This window comes from Xenopus tropicalis, chromosome 8 (assembly GCF_000004195.4).
Source record: "Xenopus tropicalis strain Nigerian chromosome 8, UCB_Xtro_10.0, whole genome shotgun sequence".
Taxonomy (NCBI): Eukaryota; Metazoa; Chordata; class Amphibia; order Anura; family Pipidae; genus Xenopus; species Xenopus tropicalis.
Genome location: NC_030684.2, coordinates 144,035,138 through 144,050,165, shown reverse-complemented (window position 1 = coordinate 144,050,165; position 15,028 = coordinate 144,035,138). Strand labels below are relative to the sequence as shown.

The 15,028-nt window shown below is 52.0% G+C and overlaps 1 protein-coding gene across 1 annotated transcript; it reads right to left on the bottom strand.

Annotated features, from left to right (window-relative positions):
- Nucleotides 1–2,003: 2,003 nt before the first annotated feature.
- Nucleotides 2,004–4,574, bottom strand: LOC100494786 (protein S100-G). The gene is made up of 3 exons (XM_002942677.5): nt 4,467–4,574; nt 2,579–2,725; nt 2,004–2,200 (listed from the first exon to the last, which is right to left on the bottom strand). Exons 2-3 carry the CDS (start codon nt 2,717–2,719, stop codon nt 2,054–2,056), a joined length of 288 nt encoding a protein of 95 aa, XP_002942723.1. The 5' UTR covers nt 2,720–2,725; nt 4,467–4,574; the 3' UTR covers nt 2,004–2,053.
- Between the last annotated feature and the right edge of the window lie 10,454 nt (nt 4,575–15,028).

Sequence of the window (15,028 nt, the reverse complement as noted above, 5' to 3'; positions counted from 1 at the left end):
GAGTATGGGGGGCAGTAACAGTGAGTATGGGGGGCAGTGACAGTGAGTATGGGGGGCAGTGACAGTGAGTATGGGGGGCAGTAACAGTGAGTATGGGGGGGCAGTGACAGTGAGTATGGGGGGCAGTAACAGTGAGTATGGGGGGCAGTGACAGTGAGTATGGGGGGCAGTGACAGTGAGTATGGGGGGCAGTAACAGTGAGTATGGGGGGCAGGGGCAGTGACAGTGAGTATGGGGGGCAGTAACAGTGAGTATGGGGGGCAGTAACAGTGAGTATGGGGGGCAGTAACAGTGAGTATGGGGGGCAGTTACAGTGAGTATGGGGGGCAGTAACAGTGAGTATGGGGGGCAGTAACAGTGAGTATGGGGGGCAGTTACAGTGAGTATGGGGGCCAGTTTTGGGCTCCAGTCCTTAAGAAGTAGCAAGGACATTAGAAGGGAATATAGACAGATAGCAGGGGGGTCACATAGAAAAGAATAAAGCATTAGGGCCCCCCCATATTTTGGCTCGGACGGCAGCAGAAAGTTCCGGGGCCCCAGAAGGGCGTCAGTGAAGAGCTGGGTGTCCCTGCTTTACCGTAAGAGACAAATGAAACATCAGCGGTCTCATAAAGGTTCCTGCCTAACTACTACGGGACTCTGGGACTCAGGCAACACGGCGGCCATTATGGGGCAGTTAACTCTTTATGGTACAGGGCTTGGTGCCGAGGGATCTCCACTGGTTTCTCTACTCTCAGACACATATCAGGATCTTCTCAACTCACTAGTGACGGGCGAAATAATTGGCCAGGCTTGGATTTGTGGGGAATATTCCGCGTTTTGCCCATGAATTGTCATGGCGACCGGTTTGCTCATCACTAGAAGTCACCCCTCAGCTCTATTATAAGGATATGCTGGGTGGGGGGGCATCCAGCTCTCCCCCATTTCTCTGGTGTGCCCACAAACAATCTATGTCCTTATCTCCAGCCGTCTCACCACAGCTCCACCAGGTTCTCTCTCAGCTGTCTACACACTGTCTCTCTCCCCTAAATACTCCTCGTTGGGACACAGGCTGTCATCTCTGGATACCCTGACTGTCTCTTGTTTCTAGAGTGAGCTGATAACAGTCTCTTAGTCAGGCTCAGTATTGTCTGTCTCTCCTGTAGATGTTCTTAGGCCAAAGCACTTCTTTATATAGGCTCCTCATGGGGAATCCTGCCTACAGGCCAACCTTATGGGCTGCTGCCCCCTGCTGGCCAAGCTAAATATAGTCTTACTATATACACATTGACACTAATTATATTCTACCTCCCTGCAAGCTAAATTATTATTCCTATGCTGATGGTGAGATCCCCTTTCCTCCCCACCCCCAATGTATCACTCATTCCCCCTCTCTTGGTAGGGAACCCCATAACCTGACTGCCCTTACAGTAAGGAACCCCATCCTATGCTGATGGTGAGATCCCCTTTCCTCCCCACCCCCAATGTATCACTCATTCTTCCTCTCTTGGTAGGGAATCCCATAACCTGACTGCCCTTACAGTAAGGAACCCCTTCCTATGCTGATGGTGAGATCTCCTTTCCTCCCCACCCCCAATGTATCACTCATTCCCCCTCTCTGGGTAGGGAACCCCATAACCTGACTGCCCTTACAGTAAGGAACCCCTTCCTATGCTGATGGTGAGATCCCCTTTCCTCCCCACCCCCAATGAATCACTCATTTCCCCTCTCTTGGTAGGGAATCCCATAACCTGACTGCCCTTACAGTAAGGAACCCCTTCCTATGCTGATGGTGAGATCTCCTTTCCTCCCCACCCCCAATGTATCACTCATTCCCCCTCTCTGGGTAGGGAACCCCATAACCTGACTGCCCTTACAGTAAGGAACCCCTTCCTATGCTGATGGTGAGATCCCCTTTCCTCCCCACCCCCAATGAATCACTCATTTCCCCTCTCTTGGTAGGGAATAAAGTCGTGCACTTCTGGGGGAGACCCAGGAATAAAGGGAAAGCAAAGGATCCCCAGGAAGGTGGGAAGTGATGTTTATTGACATTTCACACAATACAATAACAGAGCTACTTGCACTTATACATCAGATCGGCCAGAGAGATGGAGATGAAACAGTAGAAAAGGGCAAATTCCTTGAAGGAGACCTTGTTGTCGTTGTCCATGTCCATCTGCTGGAACACGTCCTTCATAATGCTGTCCTTCTGGTCACTCTCCTGTTGGGGAGCAAGAGACGCCGCGTCAGGGGAAGGATCAACGAGAACCAACTGTACCCCCAGTGTGATGCCCCCCAAGGTGTAGAAAAATCAGACCCCCGAGGTACTGATACCCCAGTGCAGGTTCAAGGGTAAATACCCCACTCGCTAGGGCCCCCAGATTTAGCCTTGAGCTCTCCATGAATAACAGCACATATAAGGTCCCTATAATTGTTTTACAGGTAAGTTCCTCAATATTGGTCATTTACTTAAGGTCAGGTCTGGCCTACACCCCCCCACACCGCGCTCTGCACCCCCCACACCGCGCTCTGCACCCCTAGTCACATGTGCACTACAGAATGGGGGGGGGCTCCGGGGTTTAGGGGCCAATGTACTTACACACAGAGTGGGGAATTCCTTCATGGCCATGTTTCTCAGCTCATTGGGGTCTAGGACACCGTCTGCGCCCGCGTATCTTCTGAAAGTTTCGACCAGATCGCAGATAGATTTTTCGAGAGTGGATTTAGGGCAACTGGCCATGGCTCACTGGGAAGGAAAGGGGGGTCTGTTAGTGTCATGTTGGTACAACCTGAGGCTTTGGGACCCTGTAGTGTTGTGGCCTCACTTACCCATATATCCCCCAACCCTAAGCCCCTCTCTTACCCATATATCCCCCAACCCTAAACCCCTCTTGAGAATGCCAGTCTCAAACAGAGAGAATGCCAGGCTCAAACAGAGAGAATGCCAGGCTCAAACAGAAAGAATGCCAGGCTCAGAGAGAATGCCAGGCTCAAACAGAGAGAATGCCAGGCTCAAACAGAGAGAATGCCAGTCTCAAACAGAGAGAATGCCAGGCTCAAATAGAGAGAATGCCAGGCTCAAACAGAGAAAATACCAGGCTCAAACAGAGAGAATGCCAGGCTCAAACAGAGAGAATGCCAGTCTCAAACAGAGAGAATGCCAGTCTCAAACAGAGAGAATGCCAGGCCCAAACAGAGAGAATGCCAGGCTCAAACAGAGAGAATGCCAGGCTCAAACAGAGAGAATACCAGGCTCAAACAGAGAGAATGCCAGGCTCAAACAGAGAGAATGCCAGGCTCAAACAGAGAGAATGCCAGGCTCAAACAGAGAGAATGCCAGGCCCAAACAGAGAAAATGCCAGGCTCAAACAGAGAGAATGCCAGGCTCAAACAGAGAGAATGCCAGGCTCAAACAGAGAGAATGCCAGGCTCAAACAGAGAGAATGCCAGGCCCAAACAGAGAGAATGCCAGGCTCAAACAGAGAGAATGCCAGGCTCAAATAGAGAGAATACCAGGCTCAAACAGAGAGAATGCCAGGCTCAAACAGAGAGAATGCCAGTCTCAAACAGAGAGAATGCCAGTCTCAAACAGAGAGAATGCCAGTCTCAAACAGAGAGAATGCCAGGCTCAAACAGAGAGAATGCCAGTCTCAAACAGAGAGAATGCCAGTCTCAAACAGAGAGAATGCCAGTCTCAAACAGAGAGAATGCCAGTCTCAAACAGAGAGAATGCCAGGCTCAAACAGAGAGAATACCAGGCTCAAACAGAGAGAATGCCAGTCTCAAACAGAGAGAATGCCAGTCTCAAACAGAGAGAATGCCAGTCTCAAACAGAGAGAATGCCAGGCCCAAACAGAGAGAATGCCAGGTTCAAACAGAGAGAATGCCAGGCTCAAACAGAGAGAATGCCAGGCTCAAACAGAGAGAATGCCAGGCTCAAACAGAGAGAATGCCAGTCTCTAACAGAGAGAATGTCATTCTGAAACAGAGAGAATGCCAGGCTCAAACAAAGGCAGAGTGCCAGCAGTAGACAGAGAGAGTACTAAGTTGCGACAGAGAAGGAGTGCCAAGACCAGGCATAGACAGAGTCCCTGTTTTAGAGAATGCCAGGCTCAGAGAGAGACAGAATATCAGGTTTGGAGAGAAATACAGAGACAAACAAAGCTCAGATAGAGAGTGTCAGGACCAGATATAGAGACTGCCAGGCTCAGACAAACAGACTGCTGGGATTAGACAGAGTGCCAAACTTAGACAGACTGGCTGCTGGGATTAGACAGAGTGCCAAACTTAGACAGACTGGCTGCTGGGATTAGACAGAGTGCCAGGCTCAGACAGACAGAGTGCCAGGCTCAGACAGACAGACAGAGTGCCAGGCTCAGACAGACAGAGTGCCAGGCTCAGACAGACAGACAGAGTGCCAGGCTCAGACAGACAGAGTGCCAGGCTCAGACAGACAGGATTAGAGAGCAGAAGTAGCAGCTACTTACACAGACAGGGAAGGGACGTTATGAAGAAGCTGAGGAAATGCCCAGTAAGAGGGAGGGGGCGGCTTATAAAGGGCGATGGCTCTGCCCCTCCCATTGGTGCTGGGGGGTACCCCTGTGCGTGGCACAGCCTCATTACCTGCCCCGCGCCACTCTGGGGCTGGCATAATGGCACCTCCCTGGCACCTCCCTCCCCTCAGGCTTAACTCTTTCCCAGCGCAGGAAAGCAGCGTCTCCTACTCAGGGGCCCCACCCCAAACGGCTCCCCCTCTTCTGCTCCCCCATACGGAGCCAACAGAGCCATTATGTAACCCCCAACTGCGGAGCCTGTGAACCCCCTGCCTGCAGATACGCTGGATATAGCACAGGGTACAGAACCCCCCTTTACCCTCTTACCCCATATAGGTACCCTTTGCCCCTGTTACCCTGTATAAATACCCTTTGCCCTGTAGAAGGGAGATGCCCCTCTTACCCCATATAAATACCCTTTGCCCCTGTTACCCTGTATAAATACCCTTTGCCCAATAGAAGGGAGACACCCCCTGTTACCCTGTATAAATACCCTTTGCACTATAGAAGGGAGGTGCCCCCTGTTACCCCTTATAAATACCCTTTGCCCCTGTTACCCTGTATAAATACCCTTTGCCCTGTAGAAGGGAGATGCGCTTCTTACCCCATATAAATACCCTTTGCCCCTGTTACCCTGTATAAATACCCTTTGCCCTATAGAAGGGGGCCCCCCTGTTACCCTGTATAAATACCCTTTGCACTATAGAAGGGAGATGCCCCTCTTACCCCATATAAATACCCTTTGCCCCTGTTACCCTGTATAAATACCCTTTGCCCAATAGAAGCGGGGCCCCCCTGTTACCCTGTATAAATACCCTTTGCCCTATAGAAGGGGGGCCCCCTGTTACCCCTTATAAATACCCTTTGCACTATAGAAGGGGGCGCCCCCTGGCTGCTATGAGAGGTACTTCCCAGGTTAAGGTGCCACTTAGCTGCCAGTAGTTGCCAGTTCTGTTGAGGAGACAAACAGTTTTATTTACAAAACTCCCGGTACCCATGATGCCTCTGAGTAATCTGTGCCCCTCCCCCACCCTCTCCCGCTGTTCGGAGCCCAGTGCAGCTGAACAATGTGCCAGTCTGTGCCACTCTGTGCCCGGCAGACAGGGAGTTAATGGGGGCTCGGCTGGGTTTGGGAGAGATCTGTAAGTTACCCGGATACTGAGTTTTATGGTATTTATTGCACTAAATAAGTCACTGTTTGCAGAGCGGAAGCTGCCGAAGCCACTGATTGGCCCTCTCTGCGGTCAGCTGCTCCTTATCTCAACGGCTGCAGCTTAGGGTTTGTTTATACAGAACTCATTAGTTAGTGTGCCAGTCAAGGGGGCCATTCTCATGTCTACCCAATAGGCAATGTTTTTACCCATCTGGGTGGGCTCTACATTCCTTTTGATGCCAGTGTATGTCTTGGTACAGTCGCCAACGAGCCGGGCAAGGCTCACAAACCACTTATAACCACAATAATCTATTGCCCCTGCACGCTGCTTTAGGGGGACGTTCTCTCCTGCCCCTATTTCTTTATTTTATTTTCATAACTCCGTGTAGCACCCCCCTCCCTCACATGGACTCTCCCACCCCTGCAGCCACAGCCCCATGGCACCCAGCCAGTGCTTTCCTGTCCCCCTCTGCTACACCGCCACCTAGTGGGGGAAATCTAGAGCCCTGTGAGTAAGACTTGGCATAGGGATCCCTTCTGCTCTGTTATTAACCAGTTCAGCCCACATATCCACTTACTTGCTTATTAAGCTACAGACACTGATTGAGTAATCAGGCTACTGACGTTTAAAGGAAAAGTAACACCAAAAAATGAAAATGAAATTAAATAGGATGGGGGTTAAGAAAGGTTTAGATTTTATAGTTAAAGCCCTGAAATCTCCGTTAAGTCTTCCCCCATCCTCTTGTATTCTCCGTGCAGCCAAGAGACTATTGGTGCTTGTCTATCCGTCATAAAGTCTGATGACTTGCTCGCCAGCGCCACCTGCTGGGCTAAAGAAACATAAACGCTTTTAGTGGCTCACTAGGGCCACGGGGTGTGAGCCAATTGCAGTTGGTCGGTCTTTGCAGCCTCACTCAGATGACCAAGTCCATTCGGGGAGCACATTTAGCGATACAAACAGTTTCTGAATTTGTTCTAAACTCTGCAATGAAATCTTCTCCAGCCTTCAGGGAAACCTGCTGTTTGGGTGGGTAGGGGGGTCTGGGGGGTCGGAAACCATTGCCCCTCCCTGTGTGTGATGTATCTGGGGCTGAAGGTCCCATTGATGCTCTTTAGGGCAGGACTAGACAATATCATTAGATAATTCCCTAGTGTTCCAGAGACTGAGAGGAGATTGTTCCTTATGGAGAAATTCAGGGATGGAATCTCAGAGGGAAGGAGCAGCGAGGTAGAAAGGGTTAAGCCGAGAGAGCGCAGTGGGTGTGGGAAAAAGATGGAGGCTCTGAGAGGAGCGAATGAGACGGCCAGGAATGAGCAGGGAGTTGCAGGAGTTCATGTAGGAGCTGCAGCAATGGGGACAGATTGGGAAGAAACCGTCCATAGCAATTTAGTGATCCTGAGGAAGAGCCAGGGTTGGACTGGGGGGTTCCCCAGGGGCCCCGCACCACCCAAGGTGCCTCCTCTGGCCACGCCCCCCGCAGGGGCCCCACCGCGCACCCCTGACCCCCCACCCAGCAGGGGCCCCTGTCCTGAACACGCATATCTGCCACTTTCTTCAACAGCTTGTGGGTCCAAAATCCAATCTGGGGGTGCGAGTAAAATCGTCTAAGTGCCACTTTCTCCAACAGCTTGTAGGGTCCTTAGTACTTGGGTCTTCACCCAACAAAACCCAAGTTACCTGCTATTATTAATACACCCTCACCTTCAAATGAGTCTGAACTGCGCTCTTCCCAGGGTCGGGGCCCATTGGGTATTTTCCCGGTGTCCCGGCGGCCCAGTCCGAGCCTGGGAAGAGCGCAGTTCAGACTCTATTGAAGGTGACGGGGCATTAATAATAGCAGGTAACTTGGGTTTTGTTGGGTGAAGACCTAAGTACTAAGGACCCACAAGCTCTTGGAGAAAGTGGCACTTAGACGATTTTACTCGCACCCCCAGATTGGATTTTGGACCCACAAGCTCTTGGAGAAAGTGGCACTTAGACGATTTTACTCGCACCCCCATATTGGATTTTGGACCCACAAGCTCTTAGAGAAAGTGGCACTTAGACGATTTTACTCGCACCCCCAGATTGGATTTTGGACCCACAAGCTCTTGGAGAAAGTGGCACTTAGACGATTTTACTCGCACCCCCATATTGGATTTTGGACCCACAAGCTCTTGGAGAAAGTGGCACTTAGACAATTTTACTCGCACCCCCAGTTTGGATTTTGGACCCACAAGCTCTTGGAGAAAGTGGCACTTAGACAATTTTACTCGCACCCCCAGATTGGATTTTGGACCCACAAGCTCTTGGAGAAAGTGGCACTTAGACGATTTTACTCGCACCCCCAGATTGGATTTTGGACCCACAAGCTCTTGGAGAAAGTGGCACTTAGACGATTTTACTCGCACCCCCATATTGGATTTTGGACCCACAAGCTCTTGGAGAAAGTGGCACTTAGACAATTTTACTTGCACCCCCAGTTTGGATTTTGGACCCACAAGCTCTTGGAGAAAGTGGCACTTAGACGATTTTACTCGCACCCCCATATTGGATTTTGGACCCACAAGCTCTTGGAGAAAGTGGCACTTAGACAATTTTACTCGCACCCCCAGTTTGGATTTTGGACCCACAAGCTCTTGGAGAAAGTGGCACTTAGACAATTTTACTCGCACCCCCAGATTGGATTTTGATAGCACCTTATCCAACAGGGCCATTTGCTCTGCAACAAAACAAACCATGTGATCCATTCCCTAAAGGGGCTGCTCCATGGGGCGCTGACAGATTGCTGGTTCTGTTGATAGTCCAAATGGTAATGGTGCTGGTACTGAAAGAACCCCCTCATGGCTATGAATCAGGGGACAATTCCAGCTGTTGAATCAGTATTTGCCTCCAGCGAATGGGCCCCCTGCGTTTGTTAGTGGGTTGTGGTTCTGGTTCTACTCAGCGATTGGTAGAGACCTTGTAGTCACCATAGTGACTAATGTTTTTGTCCTTTTTGGGAACCACACGGGACACATGACACAATTCAATTCGTTTTAGTTCTAAGGGCGTATGGCAAGGGGCGTGGCTTATAAAAAATGGGCGTCGCAATTAGCCCCTTTATAGCTCCAATTCCATCTTTAAAGAGACAGTCGCGCTTATTCCAAACCTGTTCTAGACAGCTGGAGTTTGATAGTAAATATTTCATCCCAATTCCACTTTATTTGCTATTTGTCCCCAATAGTCGCCCTCCCATAGGATCTCTCCAAGAGCAGCAATCTCCCCTAAGTAGAACATTTACTGTAACTATGGAATTTCCAACCATGCAGCTCCTGCGGTACCTGAGTCCAGTCCATAATCAAATACTCTATGTACAATGTTGGGGTAACGAACCCCTAAAATTTCCTCCCTAAGATATGTAGGAAGGTTTAGAAATGCTGTTCTCATCTCTACCCCTAGGTGGGGCTGGGGAGCACATTTAGCGATACAAACAATTTCTGAATTTGTTCTAAACTCTGCAATGAAATCTTCTCCAGCCTTCAGGGAACCTGCTGTTTGGGTGGGTAGGGGGGTCTGGGGGGTCGGAAACCATTGCCCCTCCCTGTGTGTGATGTATCTGGGGCTAAAGGACCAATTGATGCTCTTTAGGGCAGGACCAGACAATATCATTAGATAATTCCCCAGGGTTCCAGAGACTGAGAGGAGATTGTTCCTTATGGAGAAATTATAATAGTCGGGGCAGATATTACAATAGAGTGGGGGGGGGGCAGAGAGGCAGATATTACAATAGAGTGGGGGGGGGGCAGAGAGGCAGATATTATAATAGAGGGGGGGGGGGCAGAGAGGCAGATATTACAATAGAGTGGGGGTCAGAGAGGCAGATATTACAATAGAGTGGGGGGGGGGGGCAGAGAGGCAGATATTACAATAGAGTGGGGGGGGGGCAGAGAGGCAGATATTACAATAGAGTGGGGGGCAGAGAGGCAGATATTACAATAGAGTGGGGGGGCAGAGAGGCAGATATTACAATAGAGTGGGGGGGCAGAGAGGCAGATATTACAATAGAGTGGGGGGGGGGCAGAGAGGCAGATATTACAATAGAGTGGGGGGGCAGAGAGGCAGATATTACAATAGAGTGGGGGGGGGCAGAGAGGCAGAAATTACAATAGAGTGGGGGGGCAGAGAGGCAGAAATTACAATAGAGTGGGGGGGCAGAGAGGCAGAAATTACAATAGAGTGGGGGGGGCAGAGAGGCAGATATTACAATAGAGTGGGGGGGGGGCAGAGAGGCAGATATTACAATAGAGTGGGGGGGCAGAGAGGCAGATATTACAATAGAGTGGGGGGGGGGCAGAGAGGCAGATATTACAATAGAGTGGGGGGGCAGAGTGGCCAGATATTACAATAGAGTGGGGGGGGCAGAGAGGCATATATTACAATAGAGTGGGGGGGGGGCAGAGAGGCATATATTACAATAGAGTGGGTGGGGCAGAGAGGCAGATATTATAATAGAGGGGGGGGGCAGAGAGGCAGATATTACAATAGAGTGGGGGGGGGGCAGAGAGGCAGATATTATAATAGAGGGGGGGGGCAGAGAGGCAGATATTACAATAGAGTGGGGGTCAGAGAGGCAGATATTACAATAGAGTGGGGGGGGGGGCAGAGAGGCAGATATTACAATAGAGTGGGGGGGGGGCAGAGAGGCAGATATTACAATAGAGTGGGGGGGGCAGAGAGGCAGATATTACAATAGAGTGGGGGGGGGGGCAGAGAGGCAGATATTACAATAGAGTGGGGGGCAGAGAGGCAGATATTACAATAGAGTGGGGGGGGGGGGGCAGAGAGGCAGATATTACAATAGTGTGGGGGGGGGGCAGAGAGGCAGATATTACAATAGAGTGGGGGGGCAGAGAGGCAGATATTACAATAGAGTGGGGGGGGCAGAGAGGCAGAAATTACAATAGAGTGGGGGGGGGGGCAGAGAGGCAGATATTATAATAGAGGGGGGGGGCAGAGAGGCAGATATTACAATAGAGTGGGGGGGGGCAGAGAGGCAGATATTACAATAGAGTGGGGGGCAGAGAGGCAGAAATTACAATAGTGTGGGGGGGGGGCAGAGAGGCAGATATTACAATAGAGTGGGGGGGCAGAGAGGCAGAAATTACAATAGAGTGGGGGGGCAGAGAGAAAGAGATTACAATAGAGTGGGGGGGCAGAGAGGCAGATATTACAATAGAGTGGGGGGGCAGAGAGGCAGATATTACAATAGAGTGGGGGGGCAGAGAGGCAGACATTACAATAGAGTGGGAGGGGGCAGAGAGGCAGATATTACAATAGAGTGGGGGGGCAGAGAGGCAGATATTACAATAGAGTGGGGGGGGCAGAGAGGGCAGATATTACAATAGAGTGGGGGGGGGGCAGAGAGGCAGATATTACAATAGAGTGGGGGGGGCAGAGAGGCAGAAATTACAATAGAGTGGGGGGGCAGAGAGGCAGATATTACAATAGAGTGGGGGGGGGCAGAGAGGCAGATATTATAATAGAGGGGGGGGGGCAGAGAGGCAGATATTACAATAGAGTGGGGGGGGGGGGGCAGAGAGGCAGATATTATAATAGAGGGGGGGGGCAGAGAGGCAGATATTACAATAGAGTGGGGGGGGGGGGGCAGAGAGGCAGATATTACAATAGAGTGGGGGGGGGCAGAGAGGCAAGATATTACAATAGAGTGGGAGGGGGGGGCAGAGAGGCAGATATTATAATAGAGGGGGGGGGCAGAGAGGCAGATATTACAATAGAGTGGGGGTCAGAGAGGCAGAATATTACAATAGAGTGGGGGGGCAGAGAGGCAGATATTACAATAGAGTGGGGGGGGGCAGAGAGGCAGAAATTACAATAGAGTCGGGGGGGGAGGGGGGGGGCCAGAGAGGCAGAAATTACAATAGAGTGGGGGGCAGAGAGGCAGATTACAATAGAGTGGGGGGGGCAGAGAGGCAATATACAATAGAGTGGGGGAGGGGCAAAAGATGCAGAGAGGCAGATATTACAATAGAGTGGGGGGGGGGCCAGAGAGGCAGATATTACAATAGAGTGGGGGGGGCATCAGAGAGGCAGATATTACAATAGAGTGGGGGGGGGGCAGAGAGGCAGATATTACAATAGAGTGGGGGGGGCAAGAGAGGCAGATATTACAATAGTGGGGGGGGCAGAGAGGCAGATATATTACAATAGAGTGGGGGGGCAGAGAGGCAGATATTACAATAGAGTGGGGGGGGCAGAGAGGCAGATATTACAATAGAGTGGGGGGGGCAGAGAGGCAGATATTACAATAGAGTGGGGGGGCAAGAGAGGCAGATATTACAATAGAGTGGGGGGGGCAGAGAGGCAGATATTACAATAGAGTGGGGGGGGCAGAGAGGCAGATATTACAATAGAGTGGGGGGGCCAAGAGAGGCAGATATTACAATAGAGTGGGGGGCAGAGAGGCAGATATTAAAATAGGTGGGGGGCAGAGAGACAGATATTACAATAGAGTGGGGGGGGCAGAGAGGCAGATATTACAATAGAGTGGGGGGGCAAAGAGAGGCAGATATTACAATAGAGTGGGGGGCAGAGAGGCAGATATTACAATAGAGTGGGGGGGCAGAGAGACAGATATTACAATAGAGTGGGGGGCAGAGAGGCAGATATTACAATAGAGTGGGGGCAGAGAGACAGATATTAATAGAGTGGGGGGGGGCAGAGAGGCAGATATTACAATAGAGTGGGGGGGCAGAGAGACAGATATTACAATAGAGTGGGGGGCAGAGAGGCAGATATTAAAATAGAGTGGGGGGGGGGGGCAGAGAGGCAGATATTACAATAGAGTGGGAGGGGGCAGAGAGGCAGATATTAAAATTAGAGTGGGGGGGCAGAGAGGCAGATATTAAATATAGAGTGGGGGGGGGGCAAGGAGACAGATATTACAAATAGAGTGGGGGGGGAGCAGAGAGGCAGATATTACATAGAGTGGGGGGGCAGAGAGGCAGATATTAAAATAGAGTGGGGGGGGGGGCAAGAGAGGCAGAATATTTCAATAGAGTGGGGGGGCCAGAAGAGGCAGATATTAAAATTAGAGTGGGGGGGGGGGAGAGAGGCAGATATTACAAAATAGAGGTGGGGGGGCAGAGAGGCGACAGATATTACAATAGAGTGGGGGGGCAGATGAAGACAGATATTACAATAGAGTGGGGGGGGCAGAGAGGCAGATATTCAATAGAGTGGGGGGGGCAGAGAGACAGATATTAACAAATAGAGTGGGGGGGCAGAGAGGCAGATATTAAAATAGAGTGGGGGGGGGGGGGCAGAGAGGCAGTATATTACAATAGAGTGGGGGGCAGAGAAAGGCAAGATATTTAAAATGAGTGGGGGGGCAGATGAGGCAGATATTACAATAGAGTGGGGGGGCAGAGAGGCAGATATTACAAAAATAGAGTGGGTGGGGCAAGAGAGGCAGATATTAAAATAGAGGTGGGGGGGAGGGGCAGAGAGGCAGAATAATTACAATAGGAAGTGGGGGCAAGGAGGCAGATATTAAATAGAGTGGGGGGGGGTGGGGGTGGGGGGGGTGGCGGGTGGGGGGGGGCAGAGAGGCAGATATTAACAATAGAGTGGGGGGGGCAGAGAGAGGCAGATTATTACAATAGAGTGGGGGGGGGCAGAGAGGCAGATATACAATAGTAGAGGGGGGCAGAGAGGCAGATATTACAATAGAGTGGGGAGGGCAAGAGAGGCAGATATTACATAATAGGTGGGGTGGGCAGAGAGGCGATATTACAATAGAAGTGGGGGGGCGGGGGGCAGAGAGGAGATATTAGCAATAGGAGTGGGGGGCAGAAGAGCGGCAGATACTTAAAAATAGAGTGGGGGGGGGGGGGGCAGAGAGGCCTAGATATTTACAATAGAGTGGGGGGGGCAGAGAGACAGATATTACAATAGGAGTGGGGGGGGGGGGGCAGAGAGGCAGATATTCATGAGAGGGGGGGGGCCAGAGAGGCAGAATATTAGAAATAGAGTGGGGGGGGGGGCAGAGAGGCAGAATATTACATATAGAATGTGGGGGGGGCAGAAGAGGCAGATATTACAATAGAGTGGGGGGGGGGGAGGGGGGGGGGGGCAGAGAGGTCAGAATTACAATAGAGTGGGGGGGGCAGAGAGGCAGAATATTACATATAAATAGAGTGGGCGGGCAGAGAGGCAAGATTATTCATATAGAGTGGGGGGGGCCAGCCCCCAGAGAAGGCAGATATTACAATAGAGTGGGGGGCAGAAGAGGTCAGAATATTACTAAATAGAGTGGGGGGGGCAGGAGGCAGATTTATTTACAATAGAGTGGGGGGGGGGGGGGCAGAGAGAGCGAATATTACATAGAGGTGGGGGGGGCAAGAGAGGCAGAATATTTACAAAATAGAGTGGGGGGGGCGGGCAGAGAGACAGAAGATATTTTACAAATAGAGTGTGGGGGGGGCAGAGGAGGCAGATATTACTACAGGAGGGGGGGGGGCGAGAAGAGAAAGAGATTACACATAGAGTGGGGGGGCAAGAGAAGAGCAGATATTACAATTGAGTGGGGGGGGGGGGGGCAGAGAAGGGCAGATATTAAATAGATGTGGGGGGGGGGTGGGTGGGGGAGGGGGGGGGGGGGGTGGGGGGGAGGGGTGTTGGGGGGGGTGGGTGAGGGGGGCGAGGGCGGGGTGGGGGGGGGGGGGGGGGGGGGGGCAGGGGCGGGGGTGGGGGGTGGGGGGGGCGGGGGCGGCGTGGGGGGGGGGGGGGGGGGGAGAGAGCAGATATTAACAAAAATAGAGTGGGGGGGGGGTGGGCAGAGAGGCAGATATAAAAAAAAATGAGAGTGGGGGGGGGGGGGGTGTGGGGGGGGGGGTGGTAGAGAGAGCAGATATTACCAATGAGAGTGGGGGGGGGGGGGAGGGGCAGAGAGGCAGATATTACTAATAGAGTGGGGGGGGAGGGGGTTGGGGCAGAGAGGCAGATATTACAATAGAGTGGGGGGTGGGGGGGCGGGGGGGGGGGTGTGCCAAGAAGAGGCAGATATTACACATAGAGTGGGGGGGGGGGCGGGGGGGGGGGGGTGGGGGGCAGAAGCTAGCGGGGGGGTGGGGGGTGGGGGGGGGGGGGGGGGGCGGGTGGGGCGGGGGGGGGGGGGTGGGGGGGGGGGAGGCGGTGGGGGGGCAGGGGGGGGGGGAGGGAGGGAGGGGGGGTGGGTGGTGGCGGGGGCGGAGGAGGAGAGGGGGCCAAGAGAGGCAGATATTACAATAGAGTGGGGGGGGGGCAGCCCAAAATACGACCCTATATAGAGCAAACCTGGGACTCTCTTCCTTCTCTAATACC

Excerpts from the sequence above, each read along its gene's own strand:
- LOC100494786 (XM_002942677.5), bottom strand. The coding sequence starts at position 2,719 with ATGGCCAGTTGCCCTAAATCCACTCTCGAAAAATCTATCTGCGATCTG. Across the intron at positions 2,201-2,578 it reads AGGAATTCCCCACTCTGTGT|GAGAGTGACCAGAAGGACAG; the intron begins GTAAGTACATTG and ends GCTCCCCAACAG.